Below are 27,090 nucleotides of genomic sequence, written 5' to 3'. Positions count from 1 at the left end.
AGTCATTATCTCTATGAAATGGCTTTCCAGAAAAAAAGATTTTAGGATTCATTTTAGGATGGCTGGGAATATGCTGTTGTTGCATCTTGGGCAATGGCAATAATGGAAAATCTGATGTATAATCCACCCAATGCTCACTAAAACCTTCCAGAAATGGACAAGCAAACACATTTTCCCTGCCTTAATCCAGAGGTTGTGCTAAGGGGTGTGTGACTTGAGTAGCAATGCAGCCCCTGGCAGGCTGGGAGTGATGGGGAGCTCCATAAAACCCACAGCGACTCCGTGCATTTCCTCAGTGCTGGGCAGCTCTCACCCCTTTTCCCTTCACATTCAAAGGGATGTACTGATTATATGCAACTATGACTATGATTATATGCAAATTGTGGCTAATGTATGAAACGAAAACCCCTGCCTGATGGCACGGAGATCTGAGGCAGCCACTCCGCAATTACCGCGGATTCTGCCGGGTGTTGCTCGCTCCAGCACAATACCCTGCACAGGCAATTTACTGCAGAGGTCATAAAAAAATCTCATTAAACCCACACCGTTTAAGGCAGGTAGTTTGTGCTTAGTGCAAAGCCTCGGGGGCTGCCTGGGTGGCTGCCCAAGGGAGGAATCCCTCTCTGGTGCGCGGAGGAAGAGGCAGAGGCTGCCGAGCTCCATCTGCTCCTGCCCTGCCCAGCCAGGATGGAACCGGCTGTGGAGAGCTCAGATGAGCTGCAGGGAGCCCAGCAAGGCTGTGGAGTAGCCAGCAGCCTGAGTTTAATGGCCATTGCTTTCCTGGGGGACGTGGCACAGGGGGATTTGTTGGGCGTTCTGCAAGAGGCTGGCGCGGCTCCTCCAGGTGCTGCAGGGAGCAGGCAGGGCCAGGTGGCAGCGGTGCCAATGTGCTGATGTGGCAGTGCCACCAGGCTCCTGCCAGGGCTCTGCCAGGGAGCCAGACAGAAACCAGAGCTCTCCTTGAGAGTGTCCTTTACTGACAGCCCCAGCTGTCCTGTCCCCTGTTTGCAAGTGGCAGAGTGTAGGAAATGGGAAGATAGAAACTTCCACAGATACTAGAGAGTTTGATTTGCAGCCTTGGAAGAAGCTTGGATTGATGTGAAAATAAAAGTATACAGACATTAAGCAGAAAAAAATACAAATTTATGATTCTATGGTTGTAAATGAGAATGTCTCTTAAGTAATTAAGAAACTTTTGAGTAAGATAGTGAAGGGTTTTATAGTGTAGTAATATAATTGTATAGAGTAAGCTAAGAGTCCAAATGTGATAATAGAAGTGTATATGTGTAATAGTAGCCCATTGGATAAAAGCATATGCAGTGCAGCAGAATTAAGTAAAGGTCAGAAAAACAAAGTAAACTTTGTGGCAACTTTCTATTGGATTAGAGTGTTATATATTGCCTCATAATGAAGAAACTTGTGACTGCCTTGAGCTATGGCTGACCTCTTACTCCTGTAAAATCTCACAACCTTTGAGGCTGATGTTTATCTGAGTAGTAAATCATTTTTAGCCTGACATTAGGCTTTGATAATAATAGCACAAGCTCCCCACAGAGGTGGCACAACTGTGCCAGTCAGGGCGAATCTGCTCTCCCAAAGGCACCTCCTGGGGGCTCTGCCTTGTCCAGCTCCTGCCACGGGTTATCAGTGAGAGAGGGAGGAGCTGCTGCTCCACGGGAAGTCCTGAGCTGGTCAAGAGCTTTTAGGAAGGAACAGCCCAGAGATGATCCAGGGAAGGTTGTGCATCCCTGTGACTAAAGGCTTGGCTCAGTTCAAGGGAAAATGAATGTCACTGAGCATTGAAAGAGCCCAACAAAACCCCATCAGTTTACTGACTTTTTTCCCAATATAATTACAATGTATGTTTAAAATGAGTCAATCATCTCTTCCCACAACACCCTAGTTCATCCTGCCTTTTCTCATTTTTTCTTTCACCTATAAACTTTGTTTTCCATTGGGATATTACGATTTACAGAAAATATTTGATGTTGATGGGGAGACAACACCAGGGTATCAGTTTACCCAAGGTGAAATTTTTGTGTATACAGAGAGAATTTAACCTCAAACACTCAGTTCACATATCCATGTGTGATTTATATCGCCTCAGGCTCTGAGGCAGAGTGAACATTGACACCCTTTGATGTTGAAAGAAGCCTAGTGACTGGCCTTTGGAGAGATTTGTGATGTCTCTATCAGCCTGTCAATGGAAAACCAGGCAGCAAAGCCAGGCCCCCTAAAGATTTCAAGGCCTTGTAGGCAGAGGGATTGTGTAAGCATTTTACTTCCACCGAGTGCTCGAGAGGCTGAGCCTACACAGCCAGGCTAATTGAGTGCTTACAGGGCCCTGGTCTGCAGTTGGCATCTGCACAGCTCTCTGTGACCCTTTCAGCCCAGGAAAGGTGCCAGTGTCACCAAAATAGGGACATTTGGCAGCTGCACACCCCTGGAGTGCTGAGGTTTCTGTTGCTGCCTAGTAAGGGTGTGAGAACCTATGGCTAAAGTAAGAATGAACCTGCATTATTAGAAATGGAAAACCTTTTCCTGCATTTGTTGAGAGGCAGAAAAGCTTTGCCCAAAATTTCTGCTTATTTCTGTGGTATGGGATTTGCCCAGAGAAGCTTTGGATGTCCCATTCCTGGAAGTGCTGGAGGCCAGGTTGGACAGGGCTTGGAACAGCCTTGGTCTAGTGGAAGGTGTCCATGGCAGGGCAGTTGGAACAAGGTCATCTTTAAGGTCTATTTCAACCCAAACAATTCTGTGATCCTATGATTCCATGAATTCATAGAGCAAAGTAGTCTTAAGTAAGTTTGGCAGCTCACAGAGGAAAGGGAAATGCTGCAATGCACAACAGAAAGGAACCTGCACTGCACTTCCCTGGGGCAGGAACAGTTTGTGCACCAAGGTTTGCAGTGGGAAACAGGTGGCAAGAGGGAACAGGATGCTCCTTGTGAGTCAAATTCCCAGAAAATGTGTTGAGTAAGACTTTGGAAGATAGAATTCAACGCAACGCTGATATATTGAGGAAATGGCTTGAAAACAGTAATATGTGATACAGTAAAGACAGTGTAGGATGGTTTACACAGAATCAGGGACTGCTGGCTAGGCAGACCAGGAACTGAGGATTACTGGGGATTATACACTCAAGATACAACTGAAATATGATGCTGTTGCCAAAACAAAGGACCAGTGTCCCATGCTCACATTGAGGCTGAGAGCTCCTTTGAATCAAAGTGTGTCCAAGGTTGCAGCTCAACGGGACCATCCAAGCCCCTGGAAACTAAACAAGGGGGAACTGGTGTGTACCACTTGCCAAAGCACTCAGGAATTGCTTGTGAGGGAGAGACTGTGGTAGCCAGAGCCTGAATCTGCTTCCTGGTGGTTGAGAAAATAAACTGAAGCTGCAGGTAACTCAGAAGCAGAGAGGAGAATGAGCAAGGGTCTCAGTGGGAAGTGTCACTAAAAGCCTTGCTCTGATGACAGCTGCTCTGACACTAGGAAAGGAATCACAGACAGATTGCTGCTTTGTGTCTGGTTCATTTGACATGTAATTGAAGTAAAAAGTTGTAAAATGCATTTTTCTGAAGCCAAATCTTGTTGGGCAGTGAGGCAAGTTGAGAAATATGGCAATAAATTTCTCTGCCACTCTGGCTGCAGCACTGAGAAGCACCCACACCTACAGCATTAGCAGGGCCATGTATTGTCCTTAACTTGTTCTTGTCCCTTTGGAAAATCCAGCACAGCACCATCCTTTCCTGTGTCTTCCCTTGTGCCCTTCAAGTGAAAGGACAGTGAAGTTCCAGGCTTAAAGGCTGTGAGCAGAAAATCTGAGGCAGGAGAGCAGATATCCGCAAATTTGCCTCAGTGGGAAAGTGGAGAATAATTGTGGGTTCTGATTTTCCAGGGAGCCTCTGTGGGGAACTAATAGTCTAGACTTGTCCTTTTTGAGGCCTAATTACGTCTCTCTGTCAAGCTATAAAAACAACAGTCTGTGGCATCACAAGGGAAAATGAAAGCTATTGGCCTGTGTTCTGCATTTAATAGGATGTCAAATCTAAAGCACAGTCTGACTGGTTTTTGACTGGGGTTAGCAAAGAAAACGCAACTAATTAGGCTGTTTCTGAATCTCCCTCTCTGCCTAATGGCTGTGGACTTGCAAATTGTAACACACTGGGAGTCCCAAACTCTCTGATCAGGGCTGCTGTCTGAGGGGAGGGCTCTGTCCCACTGGTGGGACTCAGGCTCCACCTGAGCAGTGTCACAGAGTGGGGACAGTTCCCTAGGAAGTGCCTGGTGCCATCACACCTCTCATGCTCCTGGGGAAGTGACAGTGTGCTGTAGGCGAGCCAGGTTTTACAGCTTGCATCGGTGAATAATTTCCAAGCCCTTTGAGGATGGAGGAGAGTTTGGAAAGTACCTTGGGTACAAAATGCAGCCTTTATTCTTTTGGTATTACAGTCCCTGAATTGAGATAACACACAGTGGTCCCTAACATGAGATATGGAACTTAAAATTCACCCCAGAATACCCCAGACATCTAATGTGTGTGCTAAAGCAGTTGGTCTCAACCTTTTTCTGCCCTTTCATGTCCTCCTTTTCCACCCTTACCCAGGCTCTGATCAGTAACTCAGCTCCCTGACTCTTGGAGCTGCCTCCTCCCTGTTTGCAGCCCATCCTAAGCCAGCACCAGAGGACAATGAGCTCTAGAAACCCTGAGACAACAGGAGGTTCTGGCCTATATTTAAATGACTTAATGCATTAATAATTATACCTTGGAGTCTTCTGTGTCAGGGAGTGTTAGATGATGTCCTAATGCCTTTCTTTATCTTTTGGAAGTTTGAGGGGTTCTTTTTCATGTTGCAATAATTTCTTGGAGAGAACTGCAGCAGTTACAAGTTCCTTTTACCTTTCCCTTGTCAGCTGCCCTCATTCTGAACCAACACTATGCTCAGCTGGTTCCTCATGTTTTACAGATGAACTGAAATAAAAGTGGAATTTGTCCCACTGTGAGAGAAAGGAAAGGAAGAAAAAAAAACTATCTAGAAGATTTTTCATGCAAGTCCCACATCCTTAGTTTTGCTATCTTTTTGACACAGAAATTTGATTGTCTTCTGCTCAGACATTCTGGGGTGCTTTTCTGGTTTTCATTCTTCTTTTCTGACTTTGGGTTAGTCAGGAAACCACCAGCTTTGCCTCACAGTCAAAAGTGAACACTGTAATTCAAACTCAAAGGACATCAGTGGGCAGGAAAAGCATGTGGCCTCAAAATGGGGACATTTTGATGTCATTTCTGCAAAGTCCTGCAGAGGGATTTGAGTCAGGAAAGTTCAGTCAATGAGTCCATAGGAAAATGAAAGGTCTTTCCAGGAGTCAGCCTGAAAAAAAAATAAAAAGGTTGGAAAAGAGTGTAGAAGGAGAAAGACTTGCATAATCCAAAGGAGCATAGGAATCAGAGAGAAATGAGAGCACCTGGATCTCCTTGGTGACTGCCAAAATACAGTGTGACATCTCCTCAACATTGCTATGGAGATTTGAAGCCATATTTTTCCAATAACTGCATACTAATTTCACCCACAAATAACAGTTTCTGCAGGCACAGCTGACTGTGCTGTAAAGTGGGTCCTTCCCAGGCTGTGGCTGGAAAAGAGGCTCAGAGCAGCTTGGGAGCAGTACTAGAAGCAGGAAAACCTTGCCTAGGCAGATCATTCTTCTCCAGCTTTGTAGAAAGATCCTAACTTTGATGGACCAGCAGGTGACATAGACCAATATCCACTGTGGCAGTGGCAAGGAAGGAAAAAGGAACTTTGCCATGACTTGGAAATGTCTTTATCCTTGTGTCCATCCTCTCTTCCCAGTTGTAGAACTGATCCCATTAAAAATGAGGGTGCCAAAGCTGTGGCTTTTCTATGGATTATTCCCAATGGCCACCAGCTCTATTAGGAACATCTGGGCAGGAACCAGTAGCTTCATTCTGGGGCTACCCCAGGGTATGGCCATGAAAATGGCAAGTCCTGCCTGGGCAGGGACCAGTCATGAGCTCCTTTCTGGGGCCAGCTCCCTAAAACTTACTGAGAAGCTGCCCAGAAAAGGCCTCCAGCTGTATTTTCAGAAAGATCTTAACCCAAATCCCCATTTAAGTCTTACTGACTCTTGGTTGAGGCGGATTTGTATGTTGTGCTTAAATAATTTCCCACTCATGAGCTCAATACCCTCCAGCTGGGTATTTCTGCCAGCTGGGTGAGGATCCCCCCTCTCAGTGTGAGTGTTGGGTGAGTTAGGCAGCACAGGGAGAACAAAATGAGAAATTACTGCTTCTGAGGGGATGATCAGTTTGTCTGCTGTCCCCTACCAGCTATGTCCTTCTGCAGATGTTCGCCAGGGTTTCTCCAATCAGCACCAAAGGCTTCCAGGCTGCCCCGTGGCACATCCGAGCACCAAGGCAAAGATTGTGCAGAAATGTTGACCTTAACCAAGGCAGTCGGAAATTGCAGCTAAAACAGAGTCTGCTTGTAAAGGGAAGGGGGAATTATTGACCGCACAGCTCCTCAAATTTAGCATTAAAAGTTATAAGACTGGAATTCAGGAGGTGGGAGGGTTTGGGGTTTTCCCCATCTGTGTGGCTTGAAGGGGTTGGAAGGGACATGCTGCTCAAATCAAGGATCGCTTTTGCCTTTTGATCCATGACATAAAGATGACATAAAACGTACCCCTGCGAGTTGCCATGTAAATGAATCCAAATCAAATCATGCACAGGGAGCAACAAAGCAGCCCAGCCTGCTCTCCTCTGTAATGTGGGCATTTAATTTGTGCACAGAAATCCCAGGAACTGCAGAAAGCCAGGGCTGCTTCACACGTACATCTCCACACAAACCTCCCTACCGCAAAACAAATGATTTATTATTTTTTCTGGGAGGGGAAAAAAAGGTCCTCAAATCCGTGTTTCGGCCGCGGCGCAGATTCCTCGGCGTACCGAACGCAAAGGCCGAGCAGAACAAAGAGATTTGCATTCTAAGTGATGCAAAGCAGCCGGCAGCGTTTGAATGTTGTGTTTGCTCTGTGATGTCTTCATCAGGCGCTCAAAGGCAGCGGCTCTGGCAGCTCGGGTCCCCTCGAGCCTGTCAAACTCCGTTTCCATGGTTTTCCTCCAGGCAGCACCATCGGCAGACAGCGCGCAAGCGGACCCCTGCAACCTGTTCTGAGCGCTGCCTCTGATGTAGGGCCCCAGAGCGGGCATCAAACCAGCAACAAGCAGCAAGAAAATAACAATTTTGCTTTTCGCAGGTGTCAGAGCGGCAAACAAAAGGCTGTTTGTAAAAGATGCAACATCCCCTTTTTGTCAGTGCTGGCAGTTTAAAGTCAGCCGGGCAGCGGTCGGGCTGCGGAGGAGGTTTTGGAGGGGGTGTGCTGTGAGAGACAGAATTCAAATTGTTTCCTCTTTAATCCTTTAGCCTCACTAAACAGGGCCTTCTCATCACCAAACTAATAGCTATTAATGGCTTCCCAGTTGTTCCATGTGAGTCAATGAGGGCTATTTTCTTGAGACAATTGTATTCTTTTCCAGACAAAGAATCAAGCTCACTCTTCTCTCACCTTGCAATGCATCCTTTCATTTAGATAAAAAGTTCAGAATATTTAATATTCCTATCTATGAACAGAAGCCACATATATTCATAGAAGCCATATTTGAACAGTGATGCTGCAGATTCAAGAGGTGAGAAAGATGAATCCGTGATCTTTTGCCACTGTGTGCAGTGATGACATGGAAGCCTGTGCTAAAAGAGCAGAGGTCAGCAGAGCTGGCAGCCAGCCCCAGCTGGACCAGTGCATTTGTAAATACTGGTCAGGGTGCTGCACCTCCTGGTGCCTCAGTTTCACCATGTGTGAAATTTGAATAATGATTTATTTCTTCTCTGGTGAAAGACACGGAGATGGAGTATTTGCCCAAACATGATGTAAAGCTCATGGTTACCCCTGTGGCTTTCATGACTGGAGCCAATGCAAATCCCTCAAGGGACAGTTTTCCATTAAAGAAAACTGATGGATCAGATGCTGTCCAAGTTACAAGAGAATCTGCCTTTCCCTACCAATTATCTGATTTTATCACAGCTGCCTGGGGAGGCTCTCGGAGCCACTGGTCTCCTTGGCTCCTGCCTCCTTTGCTATGCATCTGCCAGGGCAGGGAGAAGCCAGAAGTTGGGAGCACTGGATCCCAAGCTGCCTCTTTGTTTCCTGCAGAGGAGAGGCTGAAGTGGGCAGTTGGTGTTACAAGAATTATGGCTTTGGTGCAGGTCAGCTGGGCGCTTACAACAGCAGGGAACACTCATCAGGGATTGCCACATCAGGGCTTTTTCCTTCCACATCCCTACACTGGAAATCAGCAAGCTATATGGATGGTGGTCCAGGACTCCTGGCTCTTCTGGGGCTTTGAGGTTCCTAGCTGCTCTTTGGCTTTCTAAAAAGAAGCCACAATGTTGTATTCCAGCTCCTGATTTCATGGTTCCCACTGCTTTGGAGATGCACTTTTGTTTTCTTTAATGGAAAAGGTCAGTGTGGTTTTGCCCCAAATTAGTGGAAAAAATAGCCAAGTCTCATAGAGAACAGCAATGCATTTTTCTGTAGATCTTTCTACCCAAAGCCCTCTTGTTCATGGTTTGACTGAAATTATCCCAAGTACATTCAGCAAATGCTGTTCCTGTCCTCACAAGACTCACCTCCTACACTTCTAGCTTTCACAGCCTGATTCAATACTCAAACTATAATTATGTGGCTCATTATTTATTGCACAGTATCTGCATGTGGAGCAGACTGAAGACACTTGGTGTGTTTGGAGGTGCTGACAGTGCCAGGGAGCAGATACAGGGGGCCCAGCTCTGCATCTGAAATCCTGCCCTGACCCTGTGATTAAATGAGGACCTGTAGAGAAAATCAAACTTAAGACTGAGAAGGTTTCCATACAGTTTATGACATACGGGTTATTTTAATGGTTCTAATTTTATTCAGACTTAAATTGATCTGTTAAATAAAGGCAAGGCATTTTATAAATTAATAACATTTTTATTTACACCACTGATCAGCACCAGAGCAAGGCCAGGTACATCCACACTGATGGTATTGGCAAAGCATTAACAAATCCTGGCATTGCATTTGAGCTTTCTGTGGCCTAGGAATAGTTAAACTGCTTTTCCACTGATAGAAACAAGACGTTTGTTCTCAGTGCATTACTGTGCAGTGCTGGATCTGCTCTGACTTCCTCAGGAGTGCAGAGCAGAGCGAGGGCTCAGGGAAATGAGCAGTGGCTGGCATGAAGGGACGGGGTGAAGCTGCCACAGACTCTCACAGGGATTTCTTTTGATCACAGGAACTGCTCGTGACTTTTGTTCGGCGTCTGGTGGCAAAAAAAAATCCTCTGGTGAAAAAAAATTGTGTCTGTGTCACAGCAGAGTCAGGAGCTGGCAGTCCTAGTGCCTAGTCTATTTTTTTTTTAATGAATAGTTGTGTTTGCAGGGTACTGCATGATCACACAAAGTGTGGCTTTGTATTGTTTCCCAGTTTTGAAAATGTCTGTAAGTGGTGTGGGTTAGAGCAAACAAGAGGCAAAGCAGAGCTGACTTCATTCAAGGGTGGTTTGGAGCAACACTCCTGTGTAGCAGGGGAAAGGGGACGTGTCTGGGGAATTACTGGAGAGAATTGGGAACAGTTCCTTTAAAATGAAGGCTTTGGGGGAAAAAAAATCATCTTCTCTGTATGGTTCAGCTCCACTGTTATTCATGATGGGACTGAGCTGGAGGGAGGGAGGCTGATCAGGGGGTGCTCACCTTGCATTCTCCCCACCACTGTGTGAACATTATCATGAAATCAGGAGATTTACAGATGTATTTATTTTGGAATAAGAATACTCATTTCTGGTTTGGAATAAATGTCTCCAGAGCTGGACTTGACACCTTGTGCAGATGAGATTTGAGGGCTGCACTGACCTGTATGGAGAAACAGGCTGCAAGTGTGGGAGGGGAGAGCCTTGCCTGGGAAGGCACTGCTTGCCCCTGCAGAGTCAAACTACAGGGGGAGAAAATATTGTTATTCTGGAATGACATTATGCACATTCACCCCAGGAGCTGGGCAGGGAGAAGCACATTAACTTCTTGTGTGCTGGGATCCAGGTAGCACCCTTGAGCCCCATCTCCAAATTATTCATTATTCTGTAGGATCACCCTCCTTTGGATGTATCCCCAGTCTCATGCACTGATTTAGCACCACCTCCATCACTATTATTTTATTTTCTATTCTTAATTTTCAGGCTAATAGAGAAAAGGGGTTTTTTATGGGAGAGAAACAGTCTGCAGTCTTACTCTGCCAGTAAGTAGGGATTTATGATGTAAAAACTCTTTCTAGTCTGTCAGATTAGTATTATTCTTTGGAATCATGGTTAGGAAAGGTGAAAAATAAAATCAGAAAGGACAAAGAAGTTAGCCCAGCACAGTGTGTGTGAGGTACCCTGAGCAGAGAAAACACACTGAATAACACACTCAGGGTGAAACACAAGTGAGAAAAAGTAATTTTATCTCAGCACTCGCTTTGGCTGACTTCTCAGTCACCAGCATATTAATGGCTCTTCCCCTAGCAACTACAGAGCTTCCAACATGCAACCATTCTTTGGTCATAAAGACAAAAAATGGAGTTTGCCAGAACAGAGCTACCCCATTCTGGGCTGCTGACAACAGTCCCAGACTGGCCATATGCTCTGCTGCTCTCACAAGTGGTACAGCAACGTTTTTGCTCCTGCTGGTGCTGGTGGTGTCCCTGTGGCTGTCACTGTTCCCATGCAGACCCTCTGCTCTTCCCTGGAGCTCCTGCCTGCTCTGTTTCAGGCTGTGCCACAGCAATGTCACAGCTCCTGAGAGAGCAGACGCGGCTCTTGCCGCATCCCTGGTGGCACGGCCTGTCTCACTTCATTCCTTCAAACGGCCTTTGTGGGATGGCTGTGGGGCAGCTGGGGGTGAGAGGGACATGGGCAGGTCTGGCAGAGGTGGGGGACTGGTCTGTGCCCAGCAGGGGGAACAGAACCTTCCACCTTTGGGCTGGGAACCGAGAGCAGTCACTCTTCAGTGTGTGTGTGAGATCCATGAGATGGGAGTGCAAAATGAGGTGGGAAAGGACCAGTGGGAATGGACAGGCAATTCTCAGCTCCTACCCAGCAGGAATTAAGGGCTCTGAAGGATTTGGTAGTGGTGTCTCAGTGAGAGCCATGGGATTTAGGTTTTCTCTGCATGTGTATGTTAGCTGAGCCCCCCAGCACTGAAGGCTGAGCTTTCTTCACAGCATGGCTCATGAGCAGCTTCAACCCCAGCTGCATTTTAAAGGGGTGATCCTTTTCCTGCTCCATCTCTCAGCTAAACCCCCCTATCCTCCTCAAGCCCAGCCAAAATCTAATCATGGAACAGGCCATGTTCCTGCTGTTCTTCCACAGGGGAGCAGAGATTGTGAGGGTGGCCTCACCCCTGACTGGCATTATCACCACTAACTCTGCATTAAACATCCTGATGTTTAATTCCCTGGGGAAATCTACTGACCTGGTGGTTCCTGATGCAGTGGAGAAGCTCAGGTGAGCAGCAAAGCTGTGGGTGTATCAAACCACTAATTTCTACCTTTAGCCATCAGCAGTAGGGGGAGAAATTTCATTGTCCTGATTCCTTTCCAAGGAAGACAAGAGTCGACAAAATACTAGGTTCTTTCCACTATTAAATCTATTGTCTTCCCAACCCTACTCTTATCACAATTTGCTGTGCTTTCAGAGGAAGAGATTCAGTGCTACATGCTGTCTTTGGGGTAAGGATTTTTGTGTTTATCTGCACGCTCACTGCCAAGGCAGATAAGAGACTTTATTCTCTACATTATCACTATTTTTCTTCTTCCTAGGAGCCAGACTGATTTTAGAAAGATGGGGTAAATATTTGAGCTCGTTGTGCAGACCTAAAGTGAGGCTCTGGGTCTTTTTATACTTATTTATAACCACTAAAATAATCAGCTTTAAGAGGCTTTTTCAGCTTTTTGGGCTAAAACCTTCCCTTTTACTGATCTTTGCTTGCTCTGTTCATTATTCTGTGCTAGACTCTTCCCTCCCCTGATTGCATGTTATCACCTTCAATGGAACAGCTGTGTCATTGCTAAAGGGTGTTAATCTTCCCCTACCTAACACCTTATTGACAGCCAGAGTCATGGAGGCCCCCAGTCTTTTCTGACTTAGATTTTTTTGAGAAGTCTCCCTTCTTTTAAGCTTTTTTTTTCATTTTGTACAATCCCACCGCAGTCTCACCTGGACGTGTAACCACGGCCGGGCACGGCCAGGGCTGGGAATGTTCTGTATCAGTTCCAGTGATTTTAACCAGCAGAATATTCCCTAACAATGTCAAGGGACAAAGAGCCCCAGCTTATCAATAAGCACAATACCTATGGCACATGGGAGCCCAGAATAGAAGCTGCTCAGGCAGGTGGGACAGCTGGCTTGAATTTTTATGTCGTGGTGGTGAAAGGCACCACAGCTTTCAGTGAGACAAGAGCAGTGCTGACAGTGACAGATCCCCTGCTACATTGTGCCACCAAACACAACAAGACACTTCAGTTTTTCTGATAGTTTTTTAATAGTCTGGAATTAGTCTAGAATTTGATTTTTTTTCCTGAATTCCCTTTATGGGCTGCCTTGCAGCTTCCAAGGTCACCTTGACTTTTTGGAGATCTGGAGTGTTGCCCTGAGTCTAGAAAGATCCTGGGCACATTTGTGTGCTGAGGTGATTGCATTAAAACAAATCTCTCTTAAAACAGCCAGCACAGAAGTGGGTACCCTGGTTGGGATTTCTGCCATCCCATAAATGCTGGGTCCAAGGGGATCTTTTCCAAACACAGCCTGCCATGCAGTGTAGGAGCTGTATGAAACACCCTTCTTTTAGTCTTTACACTCCTGACTATTAAATAGAGGAAGATATTCAGATTTATCCTTCCTGTTTTCAAACACAGCCCTGAAAGTGCTGAAGTTGGGGAGAAATTGCCATTTCCCCAAAAGTCAATGGAAAGAGATCAAACCCACTGAGCTCTCTGGTGTCACCTCATAGAAGCCTTCCCATGGGTGACACAAGACCTCAAGCAGTGGTACCAAACGGGAGATGTGAAACAGAAAATCACTGCCAGTTGTTCTGATCTCTTACAGCCACTGCAGCAGAGCTGTGGCCACCAGAAGGACCTGAGCAGCCTCCTGCTGATATAACCTCAATTTCCCACCAAGCCTGAGTATTTCTGACAGCTGAAAGCATTTACCAGCGGACTGCTGAGCACATCAAGATGGATACAGTTCTCTTGCTGTTTGGATTGGGAGGTAAGTCCTGAAAAAGGAGACAAATGGGGTCATAAAACAAATGTAGCGTTTATTTTATGCTGCAATTTTTTCATCATACCTTTCCAGTATTAAAAAGGCAGAAGGGGTTTGAGTACAGAACTGAGAACTGGGAGTGAAGGGGCTTTTGCAGGACTTAAACTGATGATATGATTTTAATACCAATGTAACTGGAATTATATAATTGAATATGATAATTAAATTTATTAACCTGGCCAAAACTGGGGCAGTACCAGCAGGAAGTTCTGTGCCCAGAACAGCTGTACCTACTGGCCCATGTACAAGCACTCACCTGATGGTGTCATGTCCTAGCTGAAGATAAATCTGCTGGCTGTGACTGCCAGCTGACCCCACAAATAGTGTATTCCCCTTCAGATACACCTTCTGTGGGGCTGCAGTCCCAAATGTCCTGCTGCACCAAAGCCACCAGCAGATTTCTTTTGAGCATGAACTTGGCCAGTGACATTCTCAAGCTGGCTTGGCCACACGGAGTCACTGGACGAGCAAGGCCAACACAGGGTGTAAGTAATGAAAGAACCCCAGGGAAAATATGAACATCAGGTTGTTTGGCCCCCAGCTGATCCCTTATCAACAGTGATGTGGCTTTCAGAAAGCAGAGCTGCATTAACCCGTGCTGGGATGCTGCTGCCGCTCGGGGCGGCGCCACACGCGGGTGACAACGCAGCTCGGTGCTCTGGAGCCCACAGCAAGGCACAACAGGCCAGACAACAATTGCTTTTCCTTTTTCTTTGGTTTTTCATCAATAACCTGCTCAGCTCAGCCTAAGCTGCCTGAGCCCTGGGCAGCTGAGCTGCCTGGGCAGCAACAGGGCTTCAGTCAGGCCATTGCTCCCTGCCCTGTGCTGGTTTGATACAGCCACAAATTACAAACTACTCTTTTTCCCATCTCATGAGAAGGAAACCTGGCTGAATATTTGATCTCACCTAAAATGAAAGACAAACACGCTCAGCCTGGAAACAGGTTTGCTTCAGGGTGTCGGCTTTGTTCGCTCTGACCAAGCTCTGCGCCCGGAGCTCCCGGCCGGGCAGCCAGGAGAACTCCGAATGTTATTTAAAGGATTGGTGAGGTCACGGTGGCCGGAGCCTCTCGGGGCTGGATGGATCTCCCGGGCACAGCATCCGTGCCGAGCTCGGCTCCAGGTCCATTCGTGTGGAGCGATGCCATCCAGTGGCTGCTGCGATCCATCACAGAGCCAGCGGCTCCTTCCCCGGGCACATTCCCGCCGCAGGAATGCCTCTGCTCCCGTGGTTCCCAGCTCGGGCATTTCACATGAAAACGCTGCAGCTGCATCGTGATTGCTTCCAGCTTCTTTGGCTTTCTGCGTGTAAAACCCAGGTATGTTTTAAGTTGCAGCGGCTCGAAAATGTTTGATAGACATTCAGGGGGAAATAATATTTTACATATGTAGCCCCAAGTACACAAATTTGTCATCAGGCCCAGGTTTTGGTGTGGGGAGTGATTAAATGGAGTCATGTGGAAAATGATGCTGATTTTTGAGACAAAAATATCATAAATGAATGAAACTATCTCTGCTCAAAGGCCAAGAGGTACTGAGTCACTCAGTGGGACATTTTCCCTTGATGAAAATACCCCAGGGGAAGGATGATCAAGGGATGAGCTGGGCAGAACCTTTCTCCATCAATGTCACACTTTAAAGAGCCCCTCTATTACCAGCTACCCAAGGGCTGGACATTTTGGGGGGCAGAGATGTTTAAACCTGCTCAGTTGCATCCCCTCTCTTTCCATCTCCCCAGCATCCCACAGCAGCCCAGGCCACCCTTCCCTGGTGAGCAGATAAAATGTCAATGTTTTTGCCTGTTGCACTGCCCAAGTCAGCTGCAATTGCGTGGTTTGGATGATGGATCACCCCAGGCACTGTGACCTGTGGGATTTGGAGCATCCCTGGAGCTTTCCAGTGCAGAGGATCCAAGCCTCCATTTCTCTTGGAGCTTTTGCTGTTGCCAGTGATGCTCCAGCTGTGCCTGCTGCTGCTGCTGCTGTGTTTTGGTGCTGCTGCTCCTGCTCTGTGGTACAAATTCCAATCAGGAGCAACAAAGCCCACGGGGTGCTGCTGACAACAGGTGTCTCATTAAACATCTCTCAACCTTACAGGCATTCACATTGACAAGAACCAAACTCACACTCAATCACAGCTTAATCACAGCCAAACTCTATTAACAAGTCATACTAATTACCAACTTCTAACAATTTCTCAGGTTCAGAGGCAAAATATCCTTTCTTTATAGATGAAAACAGACTTGTGATACTCCAGCTCTGGCCGTAATTAGGTCTTTTTAGACAAAATGAAACTAAAATAAAAATCCAGACGGGTCCCTTTGTGATAGCGGTCCTGGAAGTGCAGTTGTACAATGAGATGTTTTGTTTGTTTTAATTTTGTATCTGCTGTGTTGCCCACAAGGGTCCAATTAGCTTGTTACAGATGCTTGTATCAGTTTTATCCACTTGTCTTTTTTTTTTTTTGGTTCTTTTTTTTTTTTTTTTTTTTTTTTTTATTTAAGAGGGGTAACTTGTAGCACAGATTGCTGGCCTGCAGGCATCCAGAGATCAACAACCAGCTTTCTGTGATACCAAGCCCCCTGTGAAACAGACAGCCCTTACCCACAGCATTCATAATGCAGAGGGTAAAACAAATAGAGGGGAGGGAGGAGCTTGTGCTGGATTTTGGATTATCATGGAATAATCTCGTGTGTTCAGAAATGGCCTGAAGGTGGCAATTCCACCATGGCTAAGAATAACTATGACAATCTTTGGCTGCTACACCTTGGAAATTGAAATGCAGGTTTTTTTAGTCAGTGTGCAGCAAAACAGAAAGCTCTGAAGAGGTGGCTCTGAATTGTACATGTCACTATTTACTCCTGTCCCCTGGCATGCTCAGCTCATGTGCAATTCCAGGCTAACCTGGCCACTCTCCTCCATTGTGTGGCTGTGTTGAGTGCCCAGGCACTTGAGATCTCACTTGTATAATCGATACACTCACAAAAGGGAACATATAAATAACGGGAAGAATCTGACTTGAACTGACACTGCAGGGATCACAGTGAGGGCTAATGCCTCATCCTTAACTCATGCTGCTGCTGCAGAGGACAAAAACACATACCACATTGAGTTAAGGGCTAACATCAGATTTTTCGGCATTTTTCAAGCAGTGTGGTTCAAGGCACTCTGAATACCTGTGGTGCAAAATCCAGGAGCTGCTTGTCTACCTGTTATTTGGTTTAGTTGCTGTTTGCTTTTCCTTTCTTTAATTTTAAAGGGAATTAACATCTCCCCTGGAAGAATCCAATTGAGGCAGCCCAGCAGAGACTCACCAGCTTGGGGCTGAGCCTCAGCAGTTATTGGTACCTCTGGCACAGGCAGCTTTGGCAGGATGAACACTGGATCCCTGAAGCTCCTGGGAGATGCCTGCTTTGCCTGGGCTAGGTTGGTGCCATGTGGAATCTCAGTTTGCCTCGCTGTGGAGGCTCTGTGGGCCTGCAGGTGCCCAAAAGCAGCAGGGTGGCACCCAGCCATGGAGGAGATGGGGCAAACCCACCCTCCTTCCCTCCCCACAGGCCCCATCCTTGGCTTGCCCATGCTGACAGAAATCAGCTGTGACCATGGTGTGGTCAATGGCTTAATGGCCGTGCAGGACAGGGCAAACTGGTCCAAAAATATTGTTACCTAAAACCAGAAGGTTTAAGGTGCTGAAAGCTTTGTCTTGCAGGAGTACAATCTTCTCCTGATGCTGACCAGGTGCACTGGAGTGATGAGCTGCCAGAGGGTGGGGCACAGGAGACCAGGGATCAGCACGTTGTAAAAGCATAACAGCACACGGCGAAGCCTTTTCTGCACCTCTCATGCCACTGAAGGTGAGTTCCTGAGGCTCTGGAACAGAAAGTAGAGGGGGTTTTAGTGAAAATGCTTGTTTTCCATGTAACATCCACTCCTGCTTGAGTAGCAGGAAGGTAAAAAGAAAGTTTCTTTTTTTTTTGAGAGTCATAGTAAGGCAGGATGGGAGATGAAATATCCATCTGCAGTGGAATAGCCATGACAGCATTCAAGCAGTGTTTCTTTGGGGAAAATGGGAGATTTTGTCTGGCCATAGTCTTGTTTCTCTTCATAAGAGGCTGCTTCTAACCAGAGCAGAGTACTTTTCCCTGGCTTTTGTTTGATGACATTTGGAAGGAAGGGTTAGCAGGTGCTGGCACAGGCTCCAGGAGTTCATCCTGGATCCCAGTTCCTCCAGCATGTGTGATCAGCAATGATCACCCTTCCAAGTTCTTCCTCATTTTTATCTGGCATAGGAATTCCTTTCTTCTTAACAGATTTTTATTATTCCTGAAATTAAACAAACAAACAAAAAAACCCCCAAACCCCAAAAAGAAATAAATTAAAACAATTGCAACTTTACTATTTTGCAGAGCCATCACTCTGATCAGAAACTGAAATCCTGCTTTGTGCTCCTCCAGTGTGGAAATCTGTCAGGTAAATAGAAATCACCTCGTAAAAGCCCTTAAACAGCTCTGGTTTATATTTTAATTGAGGAACAGAACATTTTAAGCACTTTTATTGGGTGGCGCCTGCTGAATGACAGATGTCTGCGGCGGAGTAATGCTGAGCACACTTTCATAAAACGGAGAATTCCTTGCTTAAAACATTTACAATTAAAGGCTTGATTGAATAACAATGAGTTCTGTGCATGGAGCTCATTTCTGCACTTGTTTGTGCACCTGAAGCAGGCTGTGATCACTCTGTGGGTTGGATACGAGGTGCCAGTTGCTTTGTTCAGTGACCAAACAGTGCTCACGGGCACAGCTGGAAATGTGCCTTTGATTTTCCACCAGGATAGAGATAAGGTGCACAGCGCTGCTGTGCTGCCAGACTTGCTAACACCCTTGTTTCAGCTGCTTTGCCTTTCTTTTTTTTTTTTTTTTTTTTTTTTTTTTTTTTTTTTTTCTGAGCTACAGGTTAGTAAGTGTCCCAATTTGCCAAGAGCCAGAGATTTTAAAATGAACACTAATCCTTTGCAGCTGAGAAAGTCTTAACTAGCTTCTGCTTTACTTTTCCATCTAGCTCCTGTGACCCCTATTACTGTAATACCCGAGAACATCACCTCTGGTCGTGCACTGAGCCTCGCAGTATCTGAAGAAAGTTAGACTTGCATTAATATTATTTTCCTCTGTTCTGTATGGAGAACTGAGGCACAGCCAGGTCAAGTGATTCACCCAAAGGTGCTCTTTGAAAAGGAGCCCTGATGCTGTACACACGTGCCCAGTCTTTGGCTGGTATTTAAAACTGAGCCTTTTGATTGCAGAAACGGCTTCAAGCAAGCCCCAAACACCCAACAGCAAGCCAGATGACAGGGCACAAACCACAACCTTTGGCTCAAAAGGCAGCTGAGAGACTGAAGTGAGGAAGGATTTAGAGTTTCATTGCTGCTGAGGTGGGGGAGATTGTGTGTGAGCTGACACCGCTGCACATCGGGGAAGGCACGGAAAATCCTGACCTGAACTTGGGGAAGAAAACAGCCTCACTTTCCTCAGAAGGAATCCACAGAGTAGATCTTGCCACAGCAGAAGGAACATGTGTCATGGGAACAGCAGAGGCAAAATGTGTCATGGGAAAAATCTTGACGGATTCAGCCCAGGACGCGAATATGCAAATGGAGACCGAATTAAATGCAATCGAGCAAGATAACACATATCCCAGCAATGGAGAAAACTCACAGCACACTCGCAAAAAAGATGGAGTTTAAATCCAAGGAGGGGGGTCTGAGGATGTATAAGCAGTCCCCAGTGACTAAATTTTAGCAGGAATATGAAAATTTCCCTGAAAAGGAGTCAGGAAAGTGTTGCAGGAATCAAACAAGGAGTAACTGAAGTGCAAGGGCCCATTACTGAGCTCAGTGGAAGAGGTGTAACCTGCCCCCAAACACAACAACAAAGCACGGATACTAATTAGTATTATAGTTTTTCTGCTATTAAAAAGTCATCCTGTGGCTCACTTTTGGAATACTGTATATTTTTTCTCTTCCTGGCCTGCTCTGCTGAAAGAGGGATTTTCAAGAGTTGCTGTTTCCATCTCCAAAGTAGCTCAATTTAGTTTCAGGTGAAATGAAACTCTCAACTACCTTCATTTGTAAAATCTTTGAAGATGTGGGAATGTCCTCTGGCTGTAAGGAGAGGGAGTGTGATTCAGAGCCTGGTACAGATATATAAAGGGGTTCAATATTTAATTAAACATAATCTTCCTTGTGGCATGAGTGACTGAGCTCTTTCAGGAATAAAAGTCCTTGGGTTTTTATTACATTATTCTGCAATATGTGACAACAGAAAACCTTTTGCAGGACTATGCTGGCCCAGAACCTGCCTTCCCTGTAGCAGCACTTGCTGCCCTGCTGCTGCCAAGAGAACGTTTTTGGAGCTAATAACTTTCTACTTTTACATGAAAAATCCATCTCTCTGGGATGTCAGATGGCTCTGACACATCTCCCTGACACCTGGAAACTGTGGATGCAGTCCCCACACCACTGGGGTGAGGAACCCACGGCGCTGCTCAACACCACAGCCTGCCCTTAGCGCCAAACACACATTTTTCAGCTTAAAAAAAAACAGTATAGAAAGGAGAAAAAAAAAAATCATATTTTTGGGTAGTTATTCTCTCCAGAGAGCAGGTGCCCTGATCCTGCACCCACGGCTGAGCTCAGCATGAGCAAAGGAGCTGTGCTGGAAGCGTGTGCTGGCAGAGGCTCTGAGGATCTGGCTTTGCAAAGGGTCAAGACAATCTCACTTAGGGCACAACTCTGTTAGTTTTGTTCTCGTTTTCTTTCTTTTTTTTTTTTTTTTTTTTTTTAATATAAAAGGAAAAGGACAGCATTAGCTCTTTTCTGGAAGTGATATTCTGCTCTGTGTGAGAAATGAGAGGAAGCCAGTTTAAAGGGAAAGGGTGCAATGCATCAGGCACAAGCCTAAGTAATGCCAGGGTCTGCAGCTGGCTGGCCCACTTTTGTTTTTACCTATGTAAAATGACTTCTGGAAGCACGGAGTTTTATTATTTCACCAACTTCTGCCTTCCATTGTTAACCATTCATGGCTGCCACCTACTCAACAAAAATGATGAAAGGAAAATATCCTTTTAGTAGAGAAAAGGTAATTACTAAGCAGGATGTATACTGCTCCGAAGAGGTTTTCTGATGATAAATCCAGTCCCCACAAGCCCCTGATTCGGTGGGATGTGCTTGTTCAGGTATCCTTTGCATCCTGACACAGCGGCCTTGGCTGGCACATTCCCATTCCTGGGAAGGGCCCTGCTGAGAACAGTGAGGGTTTTCAAGGAGAGGCAGACAGAGCACAGCAGTGCCCCAGTGAATCTTGCCAGGGCTGTGAAGCACTCCTGGGCTCCCTGGGTTCCAGCAGGAGCCCTTGGGCTGTGCTGCCCAGGCTCTCAGAGCCGTCTACCAGCTCCACCCTTCCTCCCGCCTGCAATTAGCACTTGCAGCGCCGCAAAGGGAGATGAGATTCTCTCGCTGTCCTCCCTCAGAGCTCGCTCACACCTTCCCCACCGGGTGGGAACATGTGCTGCGGGTTAGGAAACGTTCTCATCGTGGAATCACATTCGCAGCAATCCTACCCCCCGCCGCCTGCTCGCCTCTGGCTATCAGGCTCTGCTGCAGCTCGTGGTGGTGGTGATGGACACGTGGACAGCAGAGCTCAGGCACAGCTCCTGGTTCAGCAGAGCCTCAAACCTCCAGGATTCCCTTCATTCCCCACGGAAATGTGTGAGCACAAACTGGGCCCAGTTTGTTCCACCCAGGGTAACTGGAGCTGGGTAAGTGCCGGCAGTTTGGGAAGAGTGGGGAGAGGAGTGGGAGTGTGTGACCATTGACCTTAATTAGGGGAGATGAAAATGTCGAAACATGATTCCTGAGAAAACCAAGGAAGGCCTCTATTGTCGAGTGTTTCCACATGGATGCCACTGAGAAGAGGTCAAGTGCTTTCTCTATACTTTAAGTAAACAGCAGATTGTGAGTTCACAGTCTGGACTGGATTTGAGCAGCCTCTGTGTTCTGCAAGATCATAATTGAGCCCTATGTACTCAAGGTTTGATATCCACTGACATTATTACTGAAATGCAGCAGCAATCAAGGGTTATAAAGTTTGCAAGTAAAAACCTGCCCCATGTCACAGATGGCACACCCTGTGATAGAATTATCTCGGGCTCTTGCTCCAAAGAAGCAGCAAGAAGGGACTTCTGTAAAAAAAGAGTCTGTGCTGTTGGCTTTCTGTGATAAAGACATGCCTCCTCACATCATCATTGTCACATAAAAAATGCACAAAGCCTGCAAAATTAAATCTGCTAAATGAGCAGTGGGTTATATGTCAGGAACAGAGTGCTCCAAATCAGGCAGTTTATTTACATGCTACTGGGAAGCTCATCAAGCCAAGTTAAAATGTTATGCATGAAATTCTTCTGTTCATCTTTGCAGTTATCCAGACTGAAGGTTAAGAAGACTGAATGAGGTGGGTTTGTCCCAAAATGAGCTCTATTTCCTTACCTGGAGGTGGGATGACATGGAAATCAGCAATGACAGCTGTATTTCACATCTACAATTCAGCTCTACCATCATTGCCAGCAGTTGTGCTGTTACCAGGGAGCAGCAGCTTCCATCTCAGGTGAAAAACTTCCATACCCTGGAGACTCCTTGCCCATATTAAAGGTCTTGTTTACAGACAGGGAAACTGAGTCAAAGAGCATTGATCCAACTCCTCGGAAACCAGCGGCAGACCATCCAGAGCCCCACTTCTCCAATAACTTCTCCAGCTATTACAAGCAGGAAGAAAGGGCAGGAGTGCTCTTAGGGGCATAATTGAAAACGGATGAATCACTGGAAATCTTCCTGTCCATTCAGAGGGTTTCACATGATGATTTCTAATAGTCAAGACCCAAATTATTTAGGGTGCACTGCTGGGAGGAGGGAACGAGGCATGTAACTTGGGAAGCTCAGTCCTGGAGAGTCCTTTTGGAAGTGAAGCTGTAAAGCTTTATACGTACCTGAAGCAAAAAGTCTTTTTATTTCTCTGTCAGCATCTGCCTGTGAAAAGGAAAAAGAAAAGGCAGCCCATTTGTGGATGTTTTCTTGCTGCAACTCTGAATTGGAAATATCTGTCCTTGATTAAAGTGGGAAATGCAATTGCACAAGTCATTAATTATTACTGATAAACTGAAGTAGTGATGGAGCCAAACAAAAATCTCCTGCCACTACAGTGGAATTCTGGAAAAAAACCACAGACCTGGGTGCCTGCATCCTATTTTCATTTCCTTTTTTGGGGGGAAAATACGTGCCTGAACTGCTGGGTGTCCACCAACACACGATGGATGCAGAGAGCTGAACTTTATCCCCACAGACGGCAAAAATCAGCAGCTCCCGGTGCCTGCCACACGTGACCAGCCCCAATTATGGCTCCTTGCACATGACATCAGTATGCAGTGGAGGATCTCACTTGTATTTTTTTTGCCAGAGGCAAATGAATACATTAGGCAGCAGCGAGGCGTGGGGCAGGCGGATGCGGAACTCTGGGGTGATTTGGATTCCGAGCTCGCGTGGGGGTGTGAGCCAACCTCAGAAGTCATTTTCACTGATGCTGACACATAAGGCTTCCCTCAGAGACCTGTCTATCAAACTGCAACATGCTATGCAGAAAAATTAGATTACTCATGCTACAATAAAGAAGGAGGAGATGACAATGATAGAGGAAAAAAAGCCCCAAACCAGCTTCAAAATATAACAGCTATTTATTAAATGAATAAAAATCTGGTGAATGGCAAAGTATCCTAGAGACTTTTTAAAATAAATTTTTTAAAATGTATTTTACTTCTTGCAACCCATTCCAAGGAGAGCTAGTTGGAAAGACCCTATTAATTCAGATGGTGCCTCTGGAAAAAACAGCACTTTATCATGATTGTCACATTACTGTACTTGTGGAATTTCATCTTAAATAGTCATTATGATTTTGCTGCTGGTTTTGCTGCAGTCAGCAGTAGGATTTCCTTTGGCTTTGGTAAAAGCAGGATCAGGCCCCCTTGCTCTCTGTCTCTCTGTATGAATTGCAAATGGGTTGTTCACGTGTCAGCTCAGCAACCAGGCAAAGTTCACCCTGCTCAGTTCAAAGCAGCAAGATGAAGCTCAGGGCATTTCCTTCACAGTATTTGCTGAGTTCCTCAGGTCTACAAATGTGTTAAAGTGGTTTAATACAGGATCTGTAAAACAAACATTATGCAGCTATGTTTGAACCCTTGTCCAATAAAATTCATTTTTTTTGGAAAAAAATACAAAGTAATAAAACATACTTAGTAAAGAAAAGAAAAGGCTATGGGAAGCTTAGTAAAATCCTATAAATCAGGATGCTGGTCAGCTTCAGGAAGGGTGTTTTAAAATAAATCTGCAGAAGAACACACAAACAGAGAGAGACACACAATCCATAGCTGGAAATGGATCTGGACCAGTGCCGAGGTTAGAACATCCCAGACAGCACTGCAGGACTGGTTTTACAATATCAGAAAATGGAAAGGTTTGGCCAAATGCTGATTTTTCTTCTCTAGTAATAACAAACCTGTGCTGGGGCTTCTGCAGTATTTTCTCCTTGAGTTATTCCTCAGGAATGCTATTTGGGAAAGATAATTGAGAGTTTTAACTCCCCTTGCCCCGAGCCACGTTATGGCCGCACTTCCTGCAGCTGCAAATCCTGTTTTACCTATTGTTGCCTTTTTTTAAGGAGCCAGTTTTTGTGTGTTGCTGTGACTTGTGGAGTAGCTCCAGACACAGGGTTTACTTTTTTGTTTTCAGTGTCTCTTCCAAATATTTCTTCAGAATGAGTTTTGGTTCCCATCCAAGCCTGGAGAGGAGAACCTTAGGCTCTCCCATGGGCCTGCCCTTGCATGGCCTGGGGACCAGAGCAAAGAAGAGATGCAGAGTTGCCTTTTCCTGCTCCTTTTCCAACAGTGTGAGCAGCAGATCCACCCCATTCCACCCTTTACCCTGCTGAGGGTTTTTTTGGGGCTTTGGTTTCTTGATGCAGACAGGCAATTTCAACATGACCACACAGAGGGGAAGCACGTGGAATTACAGGCCTCTTTAAAATTGTCAGGAGCAAATATGATCAGATCTGGTTCTTGATCTCATTACTGTCTAAAAGATTTGGCTGGCATTTTTAAATGCCATGATTTATGTTCTTCACCTTAACACAGCCCTCGGTGGTGTAAACTGAGTAACTCTATTATTCTCCAGGGCAACTCTACTGAATCCAATTGGAGAATTTTCACAGGACTGTGTCTATAAGAAAATATTAACATGGATTAAGACAAGTTGATAGATTTTAAACCAGGCTATTCAATGAGAACCAGCGAGAATAAATCAAATAACTTTGCCTAACTACAGAAAGTATTTGTAAAGCTCTGTAAGGTTTCCATTTCCTAAAGCCACCTGCCATCTCAAATGCCCCTAATCAGTCACAGATGCTGGATACCAACCTGCTAACCCTACAGCTTTGAGAGAAAATATTGCACTTTGTAAACTCATTCTTGGGTATTTCCTTAATTTTTCTTAAACTAAACTTTCATCCCTTATTTTCCACTTAAATGTAATGAGTTAAATCAACTCTGACATCTTGCCCTGCTTACCCTTACAGTTCTGTTTAGCTGCTTTCCTATCCACTTCTTGAAAAGCCAGAAGACCTCAGGTTTGGCACTTTTTTGATTTTTTTTAATCATTTTAGTACTTTTTTTCACTCCACATCTCATGATCACCCTCCTGGTGTTGAGAAATCCCATTTAATGCAGAGTTACGACTGTTTCTCTAATCCACTGCCAATGGGAAAAATGAATGTTTTTCTGTTCTTATGGTTATCCCCACGATGAAGATGTACCAAACACTGAGCTTTCCTGAGGCACTGTGGAAACATCTTTTAACCTGAAAAATAATTATAAAAAAACTCCAAAAAACCCCAAAAAACCTAAAACAAATGACCAAAGAAGTCTACTCCTGATGAAATAAGAAAGAATAAGAATTAAGAAACATTTTAGAGGCTTCACATAACATCCAGTGGAATCAAAGTAAAGAATTTCCTAGATTGGGGAAGGTACCAAAGCAGGCCCTGGTGCCAAACACCATTAGAGGCCACTCAGCTGTGCTGGGGATGGATGTCTTGGCTCTGGAAGGAGCCATTATTCCACTTGGGCTCGTGAGGACAGGCTGGGAGTGGGAGTTGTAATGGAGGTAGGAAGCAGGCTGGATTTTATTAGTCTTCCATCATCTTTAAGAGACCCCTAAGCAGATCAGGTTTCAGCCTCTCCCTCCACTCCTGTGTCAGTCGTTGGTTCTGTTTTTGCTGGAGGATAAGTTTCATTATATTAATAAGCAGCACAAGTGGTTCCAATTGTGGAAGAACCACTCTGAGCTGTCAGAAATGATCAGAGCAGAAGTTTCAGCCTTTCCATGATCACAGCCTCTTCTTCTGGTGCCTCAACTCAGCACTTCCCCAGTGCACTCCACATTTTTAGCAGCCACGACAACAATAAAAGGTACCTCAACATTTCAGCTAGGGGAGGTTATTTTAAGGAATTTTATTCCCTGATCATGGTAGTACATAAGTGCTCAGAAACCAGATGCTAATGGGAATAATTGGGCTTACATCCAATCTGCTGGCTGGGAGACTGGATCTAGACATGCACTTAAATTAAACTATACATCTTCAGTCTCTTACTGCAGTCAAATTCCAAACACAAACATCTTTAATCATGCCACTAAGCCAGTAAGTTTGCATTTCTTATTACTTATGATGAGACAGTGAGAAAAACTCACAGCAAAACACTCCAAAAGCTGGGACAGTTGGATCCCTATCTGAGAGTGATCCATTAATGCTCACCAGCAGTAACACTCAGAATTTGTCTCCCTCACATCATCCACTTGAAGGAAAGGATTTTAGGCAGACAAAGTAATTAAGGATCCTTACAAGGGTGGAAATATTAATAGATTAATTAATTGTGCAGATAGAAAAATGAGGCACAGAAAGTTTTAAATACATCTGAGTTCAACAAGCGAGGCAGTAAAGAGGAGAAGGGTCTGAGGCACGATGCTGTGCTCCAAAGCAGGAAGACAGGGACCCAGGGAACAGGAACACATCAATCCTCATGCTGTGCCCTCTGGGATTTGTGCAGCAGCACATCTCCACCAGCACCCACCCCCAGGATGCAGGGCTGGGGTTTGGGATCACGGATTTCCCACCCAAGGACTGGGATCCACACTTCCTCCCAGGAGGTTCCCACACTGCCCTGAGGGGAACAGTGAGGAGTTTCATTTTCAAATTAGACTCACCCAGGACTAGTCACTGAAATCTCATCTGTATTACGGAACTGAAAAAAAAAAAAAAAAAAAAAAAAAAAAAAAAAAAAAAAGAGGGGAGAAATGTAAAAGGAAATCTTTGTAGCCAGGAGTACCTGACTCTTCCGCAGTAGGAGACGCAGGAATAGTGTTTCATGTCATGGAGATGTAGTTAAAATGCAGACAGCATATCCTTGTTCTCAGAATCTGAGAGGTGTGGTTTGTGCATGTGGACAAGCCATCGTGCCTCCCTTTGATCTATCACTTGATGTAGAGGAAGGCTTTTATGTGTTAGTCCCATATAATGGATAATTTA

The 27,090-nt window shown here is 45.5% G+C and overlaps 1 protein-coding gene across 1 annotated transcript in view; it reads right to left on the bottom strand.

Moving 5' to 3' along the window:
• ARRDC4 (arrestin domain containing 4) overlaps positions 1-13,683 on the bottom strand; it is a 43,527-nt gene extending 29,844 nt beyond the window's left edge. Inside the window, exons 1-2 of the mRNA XM_058033647.1 lie at positions 13,671-13,683; positions 13,303-13,367 (exon numbers count right to left, since the gene is read on the bottom strand). Of these exons, the coding sequence (XP_057889630.1) occupies positions 13,303-13,367; positions 13,671-13,683 (78 nt within the window). The remainder of the gene's footprint in view (positions 1-13,302; positions 13,368-13,670) is intronic.
• Between the last annotated feature and the right edge of the window lie 13,407 nt (positions 13,684-27,090).

This window comes from Melospiza georgiana, chromosome 13 (assembly GCF_028018845.1).
Source record: "Melospiza georgiana isolate bMelGeo1 chromosome 13, bMelGeo1.pri, whole genome shotgun sequence".
Classification (NCBI taxonomy): domain Eukaryota; kingdom Metazoa; phylum Chordata; class Aves; order Passeriformes; family Passerellidae; genus Melospiza; species Melospiza georgiana.
The sequence above is the reverse complement of the archived record's forward strand: the minus strand, read 5'-3'. Positions and strand labels throughout refer to the sequence as shown.